This window comes from Microcebus murinus, chromosome 14 (genome assembly GCF_040939455.1).
Source record: "Microcebus murinus isolate Inina chromosome 14, M.murinus_Inina_mat1.0, whole genome shotgun sequence".
NCBI classification, from domain to species: domain Eukaryota; kingdom Metazoa; phylum Chordata; class Mammalia; order Primates; family Cheirogaleidae; genus Microcebus; species Microcebus murinus.
Window position 1 is genome coordinate 57994980 of NC_134117.1, and position 17352 is coordinate 58012331.

At 44.3% G+C, this 17352-nt stretch overlaps 1 protein-coding gene across 27 annotated transcripts in view; it reads left to right on the forward strand.

The window, feature by feature from the left end:
• KCNMA1 (potassium calcium-activated channel subfamily M alpha 1) overlaps positions 1–17352 on the forward strand; it is a 722512-nt gene that overhangs the window by 582229 nt on the left and 122931 nt on the right. For 23 of the 27 annotated variants that reach the window (XM_076010104.1, XM_076010105.1, XM_076010108.1 and 20 more), the window contains one exon: positions 6593–6669. In XM_076010104.1, coding sequence (XP_075866219.1) covers positions 6593–6669 — 77 coding nt within the window. Of the gene's footprint in view, positions 1–6592; positions 6670–10204; positions 10214–16859; positions 17034–17352 lie in introns of all 27 variants that reach the window. The other 4 variants (XM_020280451.2, XM_076010113.1, XM_076010115.1 and 1 more) reach the window with 2 other exon arrangements.

Here is a 17352-nt window from a genome sequence, read left to right on the forward strand (position 1 = left end):
GTCAGCTTCAATTGTTAAGCCTCTGTAGGGGCAGCCCAGGATTTCACTGGCCACCATGTTTCATGACATTTTAAATTAGTATCCTTAAGCCGGTGTGAGCAGCCTAGAGAATCATAGGGCTCTTTGCAGAACAACATGGAATATTCTTATATTTGATCCTATCCCATGAACTTGGAAAAATGTACTAGGAGAAAATGTGATGCAAATGGTCAGACAGGTCACTCAGTTCAACAATAATGTTACATAAAATATTTTTAAGAGAAGTATTAATTGTGAAGGTCTATACTTACTTATATAAGCCTATTGTCTCCATTTAATGAGTTCCTACATAAAGCCACAGACCTGTGTTAGGTGTGCCACCTTCTTTATTGCTACCCCTCTAAGGAACTCAGGAAGTAAGTCTTTATAAACACCCAAGGCTTTAGTTTCCTTATCTGTAAATTTGAGATCAATGATTTATCAAGGCCATGTAGCCCATAAGTAAGTGACAGAACCCAGATTGAAACTGGTCTTTCCTTTTGTAAAACCTGCTCTCTTTCTACCAAATTTAATAATACTTACACACTGTTATGGAGGGCTTACTGTACGTCAGCTCTAAGGTACTAGGTTTTCTGCATCTATGAACTCATTCAATTCTCACAGAAACCTCATGAAATAGGTAGATAGCATGACTATTTCTTACTTTGCATAGGAGGAAACAGGCACAGATTAGTCAACTAACTTTCCCAAAGTCACACTGCTAATGAGTGATAAACCCAGGATTTGAAGCCAGGAAGTCTGATTCCAGAACCTCTTAATTATTTGCCTGGGAGCGTGCCTGACATGCTGACACAATGATGACATATGACAATGGATGCCAGTGGTCCTTTTTCTCCTCACCCACTCTAGCAAACTAGCCATACTCATTACAGAAGCTTTCAGGAAAGAGAAAATATAAGATGGAGAAGCAAGAGAAAAGAAAAATAAATCTTAAAACTGAGCTCTCTAATAACTTAAATTTAGTTCTGTAAATTGGGAAAAGATTGCCATTATTCAGTTGTGGGAGAGAAACACCTTCCTGCCCAGTTCATGGAATCTCACTATTCTTCAGGCGCATCCTAAGAACTGGGTTCACCTGAGAAGGGCAAGTGGGGTGAATGGGGCTGAAGCCCCCTGCCTTGGTCCTCCGGAAAAGAAGCTTGTGCTCTTGTCCAGATTGTGAGACACAGATGCTTGAAGCAACATCTCAGCACCAAGTATAGGAAGCTGGGGAGCACAGCGGCACCATTTATCACGTGTACCTCCCAGATAGCAAATATAACACGAAACTCCCATTTGTGTAATTCTATTTCCTATTGCATCTCTCACTAATGAATGTCACAAATACCAGGCAGTCCAAAAAACAAATTACCTCCTATATTAAGGAGTGCAATATGTCTCATTTCAGTGCTTTATGGTATTCACAAATACATGCTGACACAATCAGCTACAACACCAGCCTGTAATTTTCCATGGTGTGTGATGTGTCAGAGCAAATGCTGTCAGTTAGGGGATTTCAAATAGATGAAGACTGCAGAAAACCACAGAAAGGACATTGGAGATTTGAATGAAACTAAACAAGTTTTGTAAAAATGGAAAAGTAGATTATGATGATCTAGTATTGAGTTTGCACCCTCCACTGCAAAACAGCAACGAAAGAAGTTTATGAATTCTAGCTCACAGAAACTCTCAGATGCAGTGTTTTAGAAAAAGAGAGGTGAAACCATCCAATTCCAGTCTTAAAAAGGTCACTTGGGGATGGGCATTTGGGCACTTGTCCTTTACTCCTTGCCACCAAATATTTTCCTTTTTAAGTAATCTTGGAACATAGTCTTTAATATAGGAGTCACAAAACGGTGGCTCATTGATTCAATTTGGCTTGAAGATGTGATTCTTTTGAGTCATATTTAAAAAAAATAAATTGGTTGCCAAGGTGAAAAAAGTTATGGGCTTTTATATAAAAATCCTTATTAGTGGTTTCTCCTGAAAAATTGGCAGACCCGGCAATACTGGGAAACATTCTCAGACTCAGTCATTCATTCATCAAATATCTACAAGCCACCTACTGCTTAGGAAGATCTATACAAGGTGTCAGGGAGGCAGTGGTGAGCAATGGAGAGATGTCCCTACTCTCATGAGACTCACATTCTAGGGAGGAGAATATTGCAGGGTTGTTTTTTTTTTAATTCATGATGAAAGAATTAATGCAACTGGATCACTGATTTAGGTTGGGTATGAGTGAAGGTTTCTCTGAGAGTAGCATTTGAGCAGAGCTAGAGATGAGGTTAAAGACTCATCATGCAAAGTCATACAGGAAGAGAAGACAGGTGGGAAGAAGTCTACTGTGGCCAGGGACCCCAGAAAGGAAAGTGTAGCTGTGAATAAAGGAGGGGATAGTGGGAGGAGATGGGGCTAGAGAGAGAAGGGAGGCTGGTTCCTATACCACTTTATAAAGAGGTTTGGTTTGTTACCGAATGAAAATCATGGATGGCTTTAAGCTGGGGGTGATGTCTGATTTACCTCATTAAAGATCATACTCCCTGCATTGTTGAGAATGGGATGAATGGAACAGGAGAGGAGGCCAGAGACTCAGAGACTATTGCATGGTGTAGGGGAGAGATGATGGCAGCTTGTGCTGCCTGGCAAGTGGAGGTAGAGAGAAGAAGGTCCCACTCATACTATATTTTGGGGAGTCCACAAAACCTACTGATGAACTGAGTAAGAAGAAGTGAGGGGAAAAAAGGAGGAACCAAGGATGAAACCTAGATCCAGGGCATAAGCAATTGGGTGGATGATGACTCCATCTTACCAAGATGGGGAAAACTGGAGGAGAAGAAAGTTTTGGGTGGTAGGAAGTAGAAAATTCTATTTGGGCTGTTAAATTGGAGGTGTGCACCAAACGTGCACATGGCAAGATCATAAAGGCAGTTGGATCTTCGTGTCTGGGGTTCTGGGGAAATGTGAGGGCTGGAGATGTAATCTTGGGTGCTGTATCATTGAGGGTCCTGGTGAGAAACAGATGGCACACTTCAATGGGAAAAGGGAGGAGAGTTTTATGAAGGGACTATGTCAAGAGTGGGCAGATAGCTAAGGAAAATCAGCAAGAGGTGGTGAAGCACCCCAGAGCAAGCAAGAGAGGGGAACCACTCTCACCCCAGATCTGCAGGGTCAAGGTGGGGGGTCATCAGGAGCTGGAGAGAGGGGCTGGGATGTGGGAATGGCTGCCCAGCTGGAGCTTTATCCTTCAGTAGGGTAGTGTCACCACTGCCATTTCATGGCTCAGCGGAGAGGGAGTCAGGGGGTCACTGGGGTGAACTCCTCTCTTCCCACGCTCCAGGCTCCTGCTGGCCCTTCCCACTGGCCACATGCAACAGGAAACCAGAGGACGGGAGACGAGAAAGGCCATCCTTGTGGGAGGCAGAGCTGGCCTTCTTGATCATGTGTGACGCAAGGTCACCAGCTGAAGGCTGTGCGTGGGAGGGGTGCGGTGAGCCGGAGAGTTCATGGAGAAGGGAGCAGAGAGAGCTGTTTTGGAGGGTGGGAAAACAAGCACCAGGAGAATGGAGCGGATCCCAGTGGGGGGTGGGAAAAGGCCCCTGGAATCTGCAGCTGTGGATTTAAAATGAGATCAGCGTGCTTTCTTCCTGGCGACACTGGGTGGCTCAGGTGCGGGTGTGCGGTGAGGTAGGGACTTTGCCAGGTGAGCCTGACAGAGGCAGAGGTGGATGGGGAAGAGAGGGATGCTTGCAGAACAATGCCACTTGGCAAAGGTCAGCTAGAGCTGAGATGCTCTGTGTCCTCCAGTGGGGGGGTTGCCTCTGGGTCACCTGGGTCAGGCCCCAGCCCTCACCTCATTCCATGCATGAACCTTGCTTGCCTAACCCTGGAAGACATTACGCTAAGGGAAATAAGCCAGGCACAGAAAAGCAAATACCATGTGATATCCCACGTATGTGGAATCTTTAAAAGTCAAACTCAGAGAAGCAGAGAGTGGAATGGTGGTTCCCAGGGCCTGGGGGTGGGGCTGATGGGGAGATGCTGGCCAAAGGATACAAAATTTAGGTTAGACAGGAATACGTTCAAGAGATCCACTGTACATGGTGACTGCAGTTAATACCAATGTATCGTAGACTTGAACACCACTGACAGAATAGAATTTAAGTGTTCTCATCACAGAAAGTGATGAGTATGTGAAATAATGTAGGGGTTAATTAGCTTGATTTAGCCATTCCACATGTGCACATATTTCAGAACATCGCGTTGTTTACCTTAAATATATCCAATCTTTATTTGTCTATTAAAAAATTTAAAAAAGAATCCAGCTTCAATGCATGGAGTAATCATGGTTTATCTTTTCAAAAGTGTATCCGGGCTCACCACCCTGTCATCTCATCATAGTAGGTTTAAGACCCTGGGCTCTGTCAGGCTCCCTGGATTTGCATCCTGGCTCTGCCTCACCTAGCTGTGTGGCCTTGGGTGGGTCACTGAATCTCTCTGTGCTCCAGTTTCCTTATGTGTGAAACAGAGAGCCTTTGAACAACCTTCAAAGGGTTGTTTGAGAATCAAATATATTGATGTTTGTAAAATGCTTTAGAATAGCAATTGGCCTATAGCCTGTGCTCTGAAAATGTTAGCTGTTAGGATGGTTACCATTATTATTATTATTATGTGTTAGGGGCATCAAATGGGGGAGACAATAGCCAAAGGAAGTGGAAGCAAAGTTACTTTCCCCAATTTGGATGTTTTCTCCTTTGTTTCCCTCCCTGATTGGGTGCCTACTTAGCCTTATTGCCACACCTGGTAAACCATCAGCCAGCTTTCCTTTCTCTGCCCATGGCTGACAGTGGGCACGTAGAGAAGTAGTAGAGGAGGTGCTCGGGTAGAGCAAGCACTGGACTTTGATTTGGAAGCCCTGGGGCTGGCCAAACCCCAGCACAGGATGACTTTGTTTTTTTTTCTTTTTGAGACAGAGTCTCACTCTGTTGCCTGGGGCTAGAGTGCCATGGTGTCAGCCTAGCTCACAGCAACCTCAAATTCCTGGGCTCAAGCAATCCTTCTGCCTCAGCCTCCAGGGTAGCTGGGACTACAGGCATGCGCCACCATGCCCGGCTAATTGTTTATATATATATGTATATATATACATATATATATATATTTATATATTAGTTGTCCAGCTAATTTCTTTGTATTTTTTTAGTAGAGACAGGGTCTCGCTCTTGCTCAGGCTGGTCTCAAATTCCTGAGCTCAAACGATCCACCCGCCTTGGCCTCCCAGACGATCTGCCCGCCTTGGCTAGGATTACAGGTGTGAGCCACCGCACCCGGCCAGGATGACTTTGAACAGGCCATGACAACCTCTTCAATTTATAGATGAGGACACTGAGTCCCAGAGATCTTGGCTGCAAGATCTCCAAGGTCTCTTCTGGATCCAATAGTCTTACCACTGGTGTCCAGCTAGTACCAATTATAAATCCAAGTCCTGTGAAAAACATTAAAAGGTCAAGACTTGTGTTTATATCTTCAGCCCTGGTCAAGGAAAGACCGTGTTTATCCCTGGCATTCAGTTCACGCTGGCAGGGGGAAAGATGCCAAGCCAAGGATCTGTTAGTTTCTGGATACAGAAGGTTGTAAGGTTGTTCCAGTGAATTTTATCACCTCCCCGGTACTGAAAGGACACAGGCCTCTTGTGCTGTTCTAGGTGCTTTGCTTTTAGGTAGTGCTTGAACGATCTTATTTTGCCTTGCCCAGAATACTTTTGACACAACAAATGCCCTTTAGAATCGCATATGGACACTTAGGTCAGATTAGGGGTTCTGTTGTTGATTGGTTCTTCCAGGACCCCTTCTACCCACCCACCCCTCAATAGCCTCTGCTCTTCCCAGTGGTCAGCTGAGCTGTGCTCTGCAGTAAGAAGAAAACCATCATTTAGTACAAGACCTCAGGGCTGCATAGAATGGGACGTGGCCCAGCCAGCTTTGGAGTAAAGTGGGCTGTGAAACCCTAGAGGTGGGTTGCTGGAGAGCTGCCTGGCTCGTGGCTTTTATCTTTCCCTCTCCACCCTCCTCCCGGACTCTCTTTCACTTTGGCTGACAAGAAAAGGTGCTTCCAAAGTGACAAGGTTAATATTTTTATTTGACTGAGGGACGGCATATCTCTGCCCCCTTTAATATCCATTTGAGCAGACTGAGGGGCTTTCCGAGTTGCATTTAAACCCCCCACCAGGGGCCCAGGGCTCATTGCCCACGTGTTCCCACGAGCAGCTTCGACCACTGTCCTCAAAAACGAAAGACGAGCCAGCAGACGCGGCGTGTCACGTCAGCAGCCTCCCTCCCGGTGCCTTTGCAAATGGGAGTTTATGAAAAGAAGCACTAACTCCAATCACAGGATTCTGTGTTTGAAAGAGACGGTTTTGCAACAAACATTTCCGTCTGCAAACGTCTAAACCTCTCAAAAGATTAAAGGAAATTAGTGCTGGCGTGTTTCATTAATTTGGCACCGCCGCGGAGGAAATGTGGTACTCATTTCATTTGGGTGGATTATGAAATGTGTCAGTTTTTCCATTCTCTTTCTCCAGGGCATTTTTTTACTGCAAGGCCTGTCATGATGACATCACAGATCCCAAAAGAATAAAAAAATGCGGCTGCAAACGGCGTAAGTAGTATTTCTTTCCCCGTCCCCTCCCTCTCTCCTCCCTATTCCCCCCGAAATCCGTTTTCCTTCTCCTTTTCCTATTAGAGAAACACTGAACATCAAGAGTTTTCTTGCATATGTTTGTGTTTCGCCCCGCAGTTTAAAGAGACGGGAAATAAATACCCGCCCTCGCTTTGTCAGAGCAGAGGATGAGCAATCACCACCCTCAACACCCGGGAGTGAACCTAGTACCTAATCCTCACCTCTTGGGTCAGATGTGTCCAGTGTGACATAGTCAAGTACGATGCATAAGGAGGAAGGCAGCGACAGCCGTAGACGAGGACTGTTTTTGTATAGTGATTTCCAGTGGATGGGGCCACTGAGTCCACTAGGATTGAGAGGGAAACTGAGTCTGAAGACTCGGGCTCCAAAAATGGGAGTTGATTCTCTTTCTCTTTGGGAGTTCTGCAGGTTTTGGTACCAAACACCAGAGTTGTCGATTGTGATGCCATCGTCCATGAGCTTCGGTCGCCATTGTCCCAAAGGCCGACCTCAAGCGCTCTTGCTCAGGCACCACTGCTCTTTAGGATAGGCTAGGTTGGGCTCAGTAGCTTCTGACATATCCCACCTCAAGCCCCTTGTGAAGCAGTTTGCCAGCGGGGCCTCTTGAGAAAGATGGGGTGAGCCAGGAGCAGTGGCTTGCCATCTCCTGAGATACCACGACTTATAGTGGCCTTGGCTTTGGGAAGGCTGTGCCTCTTGCAGTGATTATGCTCTGTTGCCTAACAGAAATTGTTCTCAACCTTAGAAAAAACAAAAACAATGATGCTTTCCTTCCTAAGGTGATTTATTGTCTGAAAAGCTCCTTGGGGTCATTGCTTTGATCCTCACCATAACCTTGTGTAATTGGCAAGGGGTGTTATTAATCCCATTTTACAAAAAGGAAACTAAGCTTCCAAGTTTAATGAGAGGATGAGATTGCAGACAGTGGCATAGCCCATGTACGGGGACCCAGACTCGCCCAAAGACCTCTTTTGATACTTGTTCTCTGAGTCCTCTAATGGTTTTTGCAGAAGGGAAGGGCGAGATGGGTGATCTTGGGTCAGATGAGTAAGAACGTCTAGAAAGATCACCTCGTAAACATACTTTTTCACAAGCAGAAACCAGACAGAAGAGCACCATTCCTTGGATCTGCCAATGAAGCAAGGACCTTTTCCACTGCACTCCTAAGGGCGTGGGACACAGAAAATATAAACCCAGTAAGAAATAAATATCACTCTGCTGGAGCACAGGGATATCACCCAAACTCCGGGGCAAATGCCCATGGGGCACACTCTTGGTTTGGAGAAGTTTCTGTAGAAATCCTCTCAGGCTGGTCCCCAAGTCTGGGGCAGCTTAGGCCCACTGTTTTGCCTCCCTCTTTCCCATTGACTTAACACACATGGTCCCCCTCCCCAACTCTGTGACCTTACTAAGATGAGTATTTATTTATATCTCAGAACAAAAGACTCTAACTTCTTGGGACCTGAGAATTCTGACAACCCACCAGGAAGAGCATCTAAGAGAGTGCAAGGCACAGAACACCTGCACTCCCTACCCTGTCCCCCAGACGCCATGACTCAGAGGATCCTTCCCACGAGGCAGTCGGCCCCAGCCCTGCTTGGTTTGCTGTGATCACAGAAGCACAGCTCAGTTGCCCGGCTCTCCGGGGTCATTTCCATCAGAAGGGGCACAACATCCCAAGGGTACAAGCACGTAAAAGAGAGTAACAGATACAAGAGGGCGACCTCTCCTGTAAGGAGACTCTCATAGTGAGGGGCTGGAAAAGGCAGGAGAGAAATGAGAAATTCACGACAGGGTATTTGCCAGTGCCTTACCCCACAGGGGTATCAATGAAATGGCAAGACTATGACTCGCCTATCGATTCTCCATTGACATATTTTTGAGTACCTGCTTTGTGGTGCTATGCTTAGTGTCAGGAGTTGAGCCGTGGACAAGGCAAACCCCTGTCTTCCTGAAATCGTCACTCTAGTGAACGGAGACAAACCATGATCATGTCAACAGTTACATAAACTCAGAGAGAGCCCCGTGCTAAGAAGGGAGAGGAGACTGCCTGAGCGTGTGGGAAATATTTTATAGCTTGGAAGGTCAGGAAGGTCCCATTGGGAGGTGACATTGAGTCTGAGACCCGATGTAGGTAGGGAGAAGAGCAAAGGCAGGAATGAGCATGGAGTGTTTGGGGGACGTCTCTGACTCTTGTTCTAATACTGGAACATCCCTCATAGGACACAGCAGTGGAACACGGCAGACAATTTGTAAAGTCCCTAGAAATAAGGGTTTGGCCTGTAGAGTATTTTTCCATCATAGTTCCAGGCAAGTAAACAGCAGTGGTCAGCGGTCTTCAGCTTCATCCTGGAGGGAGAGGCACATAATTGTTGGAAATCATTTTGTTCTCTTCCTTTCCCTTAAAGTGGGTTGCCCTAGTGAAGGGCATGATCTCCCATCATGCAAGGCACAGATGGCTGCAAAAGGCCTGCAGAGCCACGCCAGTGTGACATGTCTTGCTCTCTTCTCTCTGCATCCCCCGTCCCTTTCCCCAACCGTGGCACCCTCATCTCCCAGAGACCCTTGGCTATGAGGTTAATATTTGATTGCAACCAGAATTATCCAAATATTGCTTTTCCTAATTAAAAGGCCATCGCACGGAGGGCAGAATGCAGCTGTGTGTGAGCTCCAGAATGCAGCTGGAGTGGAGGGGTGATTAGAATGAAATTAATTATTGAACATAAACCTCCCCATGCAGGACGAGCAAGTGAGGAAATTGGAGAAGATATGTTTTGGTTTCAAAGAAACCTCGATTAGAAGGCGCTAGGATGGTTCATAAGGCATTAGAGGGTTCCTGTGCTTTTGGGTGGACATTGCCTGGTGCCCTGTGTAAGTTGGAGAGGGCAGCTGACCTATGGAGTCACTTGTCCAAATCCCTTAGTCCAGGTACTGATAATTCACCTGGAGTGATACATTCCATGAAAGCAGAACTATTGACAGTCACTGGCCTTACCCACAGCTCCTAACCCTCCTCCCCCAACCCATTCTTCCCCTGCCTCCCCCACCCCTACCTTCCTATTCACTTTGTTCAGTAACCTTCAGCATTTCATGTTATATTATCTGGAGAAATAACGAGTGTGGACATTCCATTTCTGGAAATCCTGTGGTAATACAGTTTAACTTTTGCATTTCTTTCCATTTTTTTGTAGCTCTCCATCAAGGAAGAGGGTCCAGTTCAGCTGTCTGGCCAAGGAACAAGCTCTCAGGGTCTACTATTTACCCATTTTCTTTTTCTGCATAACAAACCTGGTCTAATGATTTACATTTTTTCCCCCGCAGCCTCTAAAAGTTTGCCAAAGGGTGGACTCCTAGGGGACAAGTCATGTCTAGATTGATGTGTTTGAAGGAATTTTCTTTAACTTCTAATCATTGATGTATCTTTGATTTATTTTTTTTTCTCTTTGCTGCCTTGGAATACGGCCCCTACTCTATTTTAACTGCACACTGGTAGTGATATATTGTGAGTAAAACGGGTTCCCAGCAGCCCGGAGTCTAGTTCCCCCTGTCTTCCCCTAGAAGAGATACTTCTTTATTTTCTGTACAGTTTTAGTTTCTTTTTTACTTTTGGTATTTATGTTGCATGTAGCGGTGACATCATGCCCCAACTCCCTCACCCCCCAGTGCAGTCTGCAGAGTAGCCTGGAGCTGGAGTGTCTATAGGGGGCCCACTCTCCGTCCATCCGCCCCAGGCCCCAGCTCTGGCCAGCTTCCGGAACTGTCTTATTTTTCCACTTAAAAATAAGACATTGACAGCAGTGTGTTTCTCTTGGAGGCTTTGTCTTAGGACTTTTAAGGGACGCTGATTAGGCTGAGGTAATTACCACTGTAGCTATAGATGCCTTGTCAATTGGGGTCCTTGTCATGCTTGCCTCTGACAAATTATACTTGGTCTCCACTGATGTTGAGCTTGAATTCCTCTTCTGAAGGAAACACGTATGCTACATATATATTCCTGTGTTGTGATATATATATGGTATGTACCAGTACTCTATATGTAAAAATGTTCATCTTTACATATAAGAGTAAGAGATATTTCATAGAGAGATGTATTTATTATAGTATATGTGCCTCTATATATGAGAAGGCACTTGCTAGAGAATTAACTCGAGACTCGACTTAGAGACTGTAAGTATCTACACTGCCTTATTGGAGACAAGTATTTCCACAGTGGTAATTATTTCCTACAGTCTATGAAGTTCCCTTGCTTTAAAATAAGTTTCTTTTTCAGTCAGTACCCAGTAGGACACACCCACTTCCTCTGTGAGTGTTAGTCAGACATCTTTGAAGATCAATTCACTTGTTTAAGACAGAAAAGATGACTCAAGGAGAAGGTTCCATTTTACCAATGAGCTATGTAGACATCTAAACAAGTCAGTGCAGGTCTTTGAGCCTCCAAGTTACTCAAGGAATAGGATGCCCTCTCACTCAATTAAGATGTGACCATTGAGGAGGAGCTTTTAAGGCCAGCAATGTGACTACAGCAATGCTGCTCTCAGAGGTACCAGCTAATGAGCTTTGGGTGCTTACTCATGTACATAAGACTCCACTGAAAATGAGACCCAACCTGTAGAACATTTCAGTCCAGTGGCTCTTGGAGAAGATGTTTCAGCACTTGGTCCTTTCATGTTCCTTTGCAGCAGAAGAGGCAAGTTGATCATCTGATTTTGGCTGGTTGTCAGTGTTTGGAGGGTATAAATTGTTCAATGTAAAAACAAAGCAATGACTTTCTTCAGTTCAATGCACAATTCTGCCAAAATAGACGCTGTGGCTCCCTTCACCTGCAGGACCTTTTTAAGGATGGCTTGAGGACGTGAGCCACTTTCGTATCTACAGAGCTACATATGCTATAGCTAATGCTCCTTCAGAATTGGAGGGAAAATGTGATGTCCATCAGCAAACAACTCCAGTGCCAAATACGCCTGTCTTCCCCAGCCACGGTACAGTTGTTGAGGGCGGAATCACCTAGCTCGGTGTGCTCTGTGCTGCTGACATTAACAAGCTTTCTCTTTCTCCTCTTTCTGTTCTTGGAAAACCACCTGGAAGACCTTTCTTCTTACTCCAGAAGCTAATGGGAGGAATTTTGCTCAGTGAAGACATCGTTCCTCATTTATAGGACTTGAGGGAATGTTCTCTGATCCCCAGTGCCTCATCAGTTGCCTCAGCCTTAAACCTCAGTGGACTTTTTCTTCCATGGATATTTTCATTGGTAATTTTAGTTGCTGCAGAGCACATAAAAAGCAGCTCCAGGGTTCATGCTTGGAAATAATGCTTCCTTCATTGGACTGATTTTAAAAGTGAGATTGTGTTCTGAAAAGTATCTATTAACTGAGTGGCAGAATTTTTTTTTTTTTTTTACTTCCACACCAGTCTTTCCTTGAATTAGTTCCATTTGAAACCTAAAATATTTGTCCTCAGCAGTTGGAAAACTCCACCTGGACCTCTCAATCCAGCACTGCTTTTCCTGCCCCTTCAAATCCACCCTGGAAATTAAGATTCTGCAATTGGAAATTGGCTGACAATTTGGTTGCTGATGCAGGAGGCAGATGGCACTGAGGATAGGATGGAATCCAACTCTCCCTTCCATTCCAGGCTTGGCTCCGAAGTGCCAACCAGCAGAGAGCAGCTGATTGTCAGTCTGACTCAAGGAAGGAGCAGTAACTAAGCTACATCTGCAGCAGCCACTTCCCTACAGGTTTCCTCGCTCATGACCAGGACCTTTGAAAGTAGAGGAAAAGTTTTCCGAGAGCATGTCTGAGAGATCTTTCCATTTTAAACACTCAAGAGTAAACAGACAGTGTTGGTGACGTCCATTAGGGAAATACTTCTATTTCGTCTCTATAAATAGTACTAGGAAGTCATAATGGGAATATTGGTTGATTATCCACTTTATTGTGGTGAAGAAAAGCACATAAAAGCTTTTTAAGCTTTTTCTTAAATTGTAAAACTGCTGGGGCCAAGTTCTTTGGAGGAAGGTGAGACGCAGGGTCTAATTCTTGGCAACCACATAACCTCTTTGAATCTGTGGCCCTGGTCCAAGAACAAGAACCTTACGATGCGGGCCAAAGAGAAAACTGAGTCCCTGGAGGTGTATATTTCTGCTTTCCCAGAGTTAAGTCGGCCTATGGGGGCAATTAATTGAGTGTAAAGTTCCAAGAGCCCTAAGACAGAATGACAAGTAGCTACAGTATTCACACCTGCCAGAGACACACTCTTGTCTGTCTCCTGTCCCAGGAAGCTGCAACAGGGCTTTGAAGAGACCCAGCCAGCTGGTGCTGAAGTAGTCCTCTGCTGGCCACCGCTGCAGAGCCAGTGTGCTTGCCAGTTGCCAGTTTGACCACCCTGGGACCATCTCCCAGGACCTCTCACCCCTTCATCCCCGCTGCTCCTAAACATCTGCTGTGGATCACGAGAAGCCATTGAATTGAAATGACACTGCCCATATTTCAATTCTTAGAGACAGCAGGGCCCTCTTTCTGCTCCTTGCAGAGAAAGCCTACTTCCGCTTGCCTCTGAACTAGCTGCTCTTCCGCACTGATCCACTAGATGTCCTCATAGCTCCACTTTGTATGGCCGTTGTCACCCCGGGGAAACCTTTCCTGAGGATTGGGATTTGGGAAGGGAGCCATGGGTGACTATGTGAGAAAGAAAATCAGCGAACACTAAAGGAGAGAGGACACTTGGTGTGGCCAGAGAGTAGATAAGAAAATTACTTCTGTTTTAAATAAATAACGAAGTTGCACTTTGAAACCGAACCTTGGGAGTTTTAAGTGGAACTCTTGATACCTAAAATTAGCCTTCTAACCCAAATCAGTTCTAGAAAAGGAAACAATCACTGAGAAATAGAAATTAAATATCAGTAGTTCTGAATGTCCATGATTCACTGAAACAAAAATAAAGGATTAGGGAGCCAGAGAGAGTTGAGGGAGTTGAGGGATGGTAATGAACACATTAGGAGGTCCTCGACTTAATTTTAATATAATTTTATTTTACAACTTGAGAGTATCATTTTACATGCAGAGTGCCCAAATCTTCTGGAACATCCATCACTGGGAAGGAAAATCTTCATCAGTTTTTAGTTAAAGAGCTTATTTGTGATTTGTATACTGGCCCAGAGGAAATCCGTTCCTGGCCAGTCCACATAGCCTTCGAGCCTGCTGGATCATTCCACAAGCTGGGAGTTCAGAATCAGCCTTACCTGTTAAGAAAGTGGACCCTGAAGTACATAGGTGAAGACACCTGACAGGGAGTCAATGGAAATGGACTATTGCAGAAGTAGAGAAAAAGAGCCACCCTACCCGTTGGTGGCATCTCAGTCTAGACATTGTGATTCATGAAGGTTTGTCAATGTGTGGGGCTCGATTGTTTTTTTAACTGTTTCTGTCTTGTCTTAGAGACTCTCATTGGTCATTCTTTCTGATTTTTTTTTTTTTTGTGTGTGTGTGTGTGTGTGGTGTTATTTGTTTGTCTTTTGAGATTTCTATTTTACATTTGGTGTGAGTGTAAAAATGACTGGGGAGGAATGACAAGTAATGGCATGTTTTCTTTTTTATGCATATGCTGCTTTGGAATGTGACTGCTTATAATTAACAGTTAATCTTCTTATAGCAAATGGTTTTTTGCTGCTTCGATTACCAGTTTCAGCCTGTTCCTGCATGCTAACAATATGAAATTTTAGAATAATGCATGGTCTCCAGAACAGCTAACAATGACAGTTGCAAACAGTCCCTGAGAGCCACTGGTTTGACACTGTGTTTCCTCCTGAACTCTCATCAAGTAGGAGGTTTACATCACCCATTGTGACATGTTTTCCTCTGACAAAATAGTTTCAAAAGTTATCCCATCCCTGTCATCCCTCTCCTTGTCCTAAAAGATGGTATATTTATAAGAACTTTCTTTCCCCATAAATGTGTCAGATTCTATTATTGTATATAAGCCCAAAATGGCAGTATGGAAATGAAAACCAGGGACTGTTGCTAATGAGAAGCATAGCATTTCAGAGTTTGATGGGCTTCTCTTCTGCTACAGCATTTGATTAAAAAATTTTTTTCAAAACAATTTATCTGCAGTGAAACAAAAATTCATCCCCGTTTCCCTCTTCTGTATAAATAACAAATCAATATTTCCAGTAAAACAACTAAGAAGGAAAAATCAAGGGAATCATCTCCAAGTCGTATGCCAGATCTGGATGCATTTAAGATAAATTTATTTTCATGTCTTCAATTGAAGACTTTCCTCCCCCTTTCTTGACTTCAGCCATTGTTGTTTGTTTGGAATGTCTGGGCATTCACACCAGGCCTTCCAAATAGCTCTGATTCAAATGCTATAGTGGAACTTTTTTTTTTTTTTTTTTTTTTTGGTAAAAGCTAAGCTCAAAGGAATGATCTACCACCCATTGAACAGGGCTGGGGCTGCATGATGACCTGAACAACAGACTAGCTAGGATGCTAAAAGAACATGTCACTAAAAATGTGAACCAAGTTTACAAGAATGGAGTTGCTGCTGAAGAGATCTCTCATTCATCTCCCCCAGTGCCTGTTCTTCACAATCATAACGTTACCCTTGCTTGACAAATATACTGTATGGCAAGTCATAAAGGTCTTAGAACAGGACTTGACCCATTTGAGAGATTTAAACCCCTCTTCCTGGTGACTGTAACATTCAAACAGGGCAAAACCACAAGCCATATTTTAAAATAAGAGTGCAACCATTCTCTACAAAGAAAAAGAAAGGTGGAGGGGAGGATGACTTTCAAAATGGAAGGTGTGGGCACAGGGAATAACACCTCTCCAGTGGAGGTTTACTGTTTGGCTGTGATGCTTGGAATAAATATGAATTCTTCTCCCACCTTGTGAGAGAAGCAGGCTGGTTCATGCTAAGTGATAAGCAAACATGTTTGCCTGTTGTAGCATCAAAATGAGGTACAAAAAGTTTCTCTTGTTGTACTGAAATATAAATTGACTTGAAGAGTAAAGGTGAAGGGCAGTGGAAATTTCTACAGTGACTTCCAGCAACTTTTGCAGGTTAGAACTCAGGTTAGATCCCTGGGGAGTACAGAACCTACCATACCAGCTTTAGAAGAGCTATCAATGCTGTGTGCAAAGCCCAATAAAATATTTCACATGGGACCTATTCTCTTGTTTCATGTTTTATAATTTTTAATCTATTTTTGGCCAATGCTTTCTATATAGGAAAAAAAAGTATGATTGATTAATAGCCTGATTAAACCAATATCTTGATTGCTTTCTGAATTTCTGGTGGGTGGGCAGAGAAAAGCAGATGTGATTTTTAGATTCTCTCAGCTTTAAGCAGAAAATACATTCATGAGTAGCTAAATGCATTCCAACAGGCCAACATCTTATATGCTTTGGGTGATTTCTTATTTGTGAACTGCCTTTAATGTCAAATCTGCAGCGTTAGTCTTGAGTAGCTGCATTTCTTATGTGGACAGATTTGGATATTTGTTCTGTCAAGAGTAAATTTAAATTCCTGTAGCCATCATGTAAACTCACTCTCGGGAAGTTCAGCAAAGGCATCCTCAGATTCTATATTAACACGTAATCGTTTCACATCTAATTTGATGAAAGCTTGTCCCAGGCTCTGCCTAATGCCCAGAAATGGATGGAAATTAGAAAGCCTACATATGAGAGATATTTTTTGCATCTTGCAAAAACCATTTATTGTACCAAATAAGCAATTAATTTAATTGATTGGCAGCGTGTATATTTTGTCCTCCTGTATTTAATTGTGCCAGGGGAAAAATGCTGGTTACATTTTTGCTGTGTGTAATTTGCTCTTCTTCTCACTCAAGAACTCGACCGTATTCAGCCATGCCCTTTTCCTGTGGTCACCGGCTTGCCTAGGGGACAAAACTAATCCGCAACAGCCTTGGGGGACGATAAAGGCAATTTATATTTTCACTGCTTTTTTGATGTACAACCAAACTGTTATGAACAATCACTCTGCATTTTTTTTTCTGGGTCAAGACTGTTAACGTGAACTAAGACCTGTGTTCAATCCCTTCAGCTCCCTTCCAGCTGCCTTGCTGTGTGTGACCTTGCCATTAACTGCCACTCTTCCTCTCCTCCCATCCAACCACATGGTTATAGCCAAGATGTCCATCTACAAGAGAATGAGACGGGCATGTTGTTTTGATTGCGGACGTTCTGAGCGTGACTGCTCGTGCATGTCAGGCCGTGTGCGTGGTAACGTGGACACCCTTGAGAGAGCCTTCCCACTTTCTTCTGTCTCTGTTAATGATTGCTCCACCAGTTTCCGTGCCTGTAAGTTTAACCTCGACACACGCAGTTCCATGTCTGTGCTGTCTGTGGTACCATCCCTGTCTTGTGCTGTGCCCTGTGGTTCTGTGAGTCAGTCGGGCTGATGTTTCCCCCCTGTTGTGGTCTCGTGTGTGGTGATGTGTCACCCCAGCCACCTGTGTCTCTGTGTCTGTGCCGGGGAAGGCCTCCCTTCGGGTTTTAACTCATTGTGCTTCTTGCAATAGCGTGCAGGACTGTGACACTGCAGTCGTCCTCTCTCCCCTTTAAATAAATACAAGTGGAAATTTAAGTGACAGCATATCACATACTATATGAATATAGA